General features: G+C 29.9%; 1 protein-coding gene across 1 annotated transcript in view; it reads left to right on the forward strand.

Moving 5' to 3' along the window:
• Positions 1 to 3,477, forward strand: part of Dmd (dystrophin) — a 2,056,279-nt gene that overhangs the window by 743,893 nt on the left and 1,308,909 nt on the right. The window contains exon 19 of the mRNA XM_031364700.1: positions 2,947 to 3,188. Within this exon, the coding sequence (XP_031220560.1) occupies positions 2,947 to 3,188 (242 nt within the window). The remainder of the gene's footprint in view (positions 1 to 2,946; positions 3,189 to 3,477) is intronic.

Consider the following 3,477-nt stretch of genomic DNA (forward strand, 5'->3'; position numbering starts at 1 on the left):
TAGGAAATATGGTAGCCAAAAGGATTACTTAGCTGAACCCAATTCACCTATGTATAGAGGGACATTGAATTTGAACCCAAATATGTCTAAATTCAGAGTTTTGATTTTTACCACTTATCCTAACTTGGTAGTTACTGTAATTTAATTTTACACATTCAATTATAAAGCTCATTATAAAAGTAAATACTGTAAAATTTATGATTTGGAAATAGTTTCCTTTTCACTTTTGTTTTAATTCCCTTTAGAGATACATGTATCATCATATCCTATTCATTTCACAACATAAAGTTGTCTGCCATAATCAACATAATTCATGAAAAAATATTCCTTTGATTTTAACAGATACCACAAAATCTTTGGGAGCTTCTTTGTGTTGTGCATTATCACTTTGGAAAATTATGATATATCAGCCAAAATGAAAATTTATTTGTGATTTGCAGTTTCAAAGAATTTTTATAAGATCAATATTCTCAGTACCAGAGAGGTTTTAAATCTCCCTAGTTTGTCTACTCATTTATCAAGTGTTGTTTGGAGCACCAAGCTACTTTTAATTTGTTGTAGCACTGCTCATTGACTTCTTAATATCTGTTTTTATATTGATTTTATACTAATCATAAACTTCCTTCTAAGTATTTACCAAAATTAAATATTTGATGATAATATTTTTCTGAAATATATTATTTGGGCTATGGCATGATCTTGAGATATTAAATAATTTAAATATTTTTTCTATGCTTTTTAAAATTATACCTTATTTACTAAGTTAATACAGATATTTCATTATGATACATTTTCTCAAAGTGCGTAATTATGTGGTTGAAATTGTAGATTCTCCTCTCTGATAATTTGTAACAAATTAAGCTTATTACTACTAATGTTATGCAATGTCAACCCTCAAACACATGCTTCTATAATTCCCGATCTCAAAACTAATAATCTTCATATATCTCAATATGCTTGACACTATCCTTAAATATTAGGAAATCTGAAGAAAATTTAATCATTGGAATCCATGAGTTTATTGTATGGGCAGGTACAGGGATCCATGTATCTCTTGCTTTTTATCTTTTGAGTTTGTTTTGTTTGTTTTTGAATGTTTTATTATTATTTATTTATTTATTTTACACTCTAGATTTTACTCCCCTCCTGGTACACCCTCTGACTCTTCCACACCCACTGTCTCCACAAGGATATCCCCATCTCCACCCCCACAGCTCCCCAAATCCCTGTGGCCTCCAGTCTATTGAGATTTAGGTGCATATTTTTCCCAATTATTTCACTTTAAAATATATTAGCCAAAAATAAATAAAAGGAATTTTGGCAGTTGTATTTTAGAGATGCTGATATTTTCTGATGTCATCCTGTGCAGTGCCATACTTTGAAATTTCTATGGTTAGATTAATGTTTTAAATTTATTGTTTGCCTTTATATAGTATTTTCGTTGTTGTTATTGTTTTGTTCTGTTTTATTTTCGCGATAGGGTTTCTTGGTACAGCCCTGGCTATCCTGGAACTCACCCTGTAGACCAGGCTGGCTCAGAAATACACCTGCCTCTTCCTCCCAAGTGCTGGGATTAAAGGCATGCACCACCACTGCGTGGAAAATCGTATGGTTTTAACAAATCAAAAATTAAAAGATCTAATCAGAGAAAAGTAAAAGAAGACACAATAATAAAGGTGTAGAATTCCATAGATTTTTTCCACACTTTTAATCTTAGAAAAGCATAAAGTGGGAGTATTATTATATAATCTAGATCTACAATAGGCTTTATATTTGCTTTATGTATATACCAGGCATTTTAAAGACTTTGCTCTCCTTAATTCTTATTTGAATTTAAGTAAAGACACAAAAATTGATTCTTTTAAGCAATTTGGTCTTCTTTTAAATCAGTTTGTTCCTCAGATATTTGAAGGCCCAGAGCTTTTATTCTCTGGGATTGCTGTGCATCAATGCTAGAATAGGAAATCTCCAACTACCAAGTGTTTCAAAATAACTATGAGTGCCAAAATAATTATTTTTAAAAATGCATCATATCAGGTTTAATCAATTTTTCTTTATATGATATGATTTATTAAGGAAGTATCATCTAAACTAGTATATCTGTGAAAATCTTGTTTTTATGAACTAATTTTATAATGTCTAGAGTTAGCTGATGACTTATGATGTTGCTACATTTCTCGCTCTGTAGCATGTACATGAATTGTCTTAGTCATATGTCACATTGCCAGATAATTAAGACCTCATATATTTTCTAACATCTAATACATATCTAAGAGATAATTGTATTCTCTAACATAAAGTTGGTATTACAGAGAATTAAATGTATCCTTGTACTTCCATTTGAAAGCTGTAGATAAACTTTAACATTTATAAATGAAAATATTTTCAGATAACTGTTATTTTTCCAAACGACTGCTTTATATCATGAGTTAGTGAATAGTCCTATATTTTTTGAGAAATTACAGAATAAAAATAGAATAATTAATTTTAGATATATTTTCTTTTTCAAAAACCATACAAACAAAATTCTGACTAATCCTAAGACATTTTAATGAAACTATGAGTTAGTCTTAAATGCATATTATTAACAATATACATTTTATTTAAAATTTATTTACAAACATCTAGAGTATAATTTATTCATAAGCAATTCTCATTAAAACTTGGTCAATTTTTCATTTCTTTTAATCTTTTCTACTATTCTGTTTACCTCTTTATTTGTTATTTTAGGATATTTATGTTAATTGATAAGATTCATCTCTAACAATTTCCAGTTTCAAATTAGATATGACCCTTTGAAACTTCATCAATAATTAAGTGTGTTTGTTTGAAATTATTACATGCTGAACAATTTTTTTAAATATATATAATATAAGGACATAGGTTTCCAGAGCATGTCTTTTTTACTGTGGCTTCATGGGATTTGTATTTTGGTTTTCTTTGTAGAGGGTGTTAATGCTGAAAGTATCAGACAAGCCTCAGAACAATTGAACAGCCGGTGGACAGAATTCTGTCAACTGCTGAATGAGAGAGTTAACTGGCTAGAGTATCAAAGCAACATCATTACCTTTTATAATCAGCTACAACAATTGGAACAGATGACAACTACTGCTGAAAACTTGTTGAAAATCCAACCCACCACCCTATCAGAGCCAACAGCAATTAAAAGCCAGTTAAAAATTTGTAAGGTAAGACTTTCCTCCTTCCACTTGAAGCATGATCAAAAGGTGCTTCTTGGCAAATTGCAAGAGGGCCATAGCAAACTCTTTAGTAATGAGAACTTCAACTCCCAGAGACTAAGCTGCATACAGTAAAGATCAAAATTTAAGCAAAGAAAATCAGTTTAAATAAGTACTGTATTGATGCATTAATTCCAGAGATAATTTATGTAAATTTTACATGGCTACTTGATTTTATATTTTGTCAGTTTTGCAGATGGGTAAGAAAGGAAGCATAGAAAACATGTTTCTTTTTTTT

The sequence above is a fragment of the Mastomys coucha genome, chromosome X (genome assembly GCF_008632895.1).
Source record: "Mastomys coucha isolate ucsf_1 chromosome X, UCSF_Mcou_1, whole genome shotgun sequence".
NCBI classification, from domain to species: domain Eukaryota; kingdom Metazoa; phylum Chordata; class Mammalia; order Rodentia; family Muridae; genus Mastomys; species Mastomys coucha.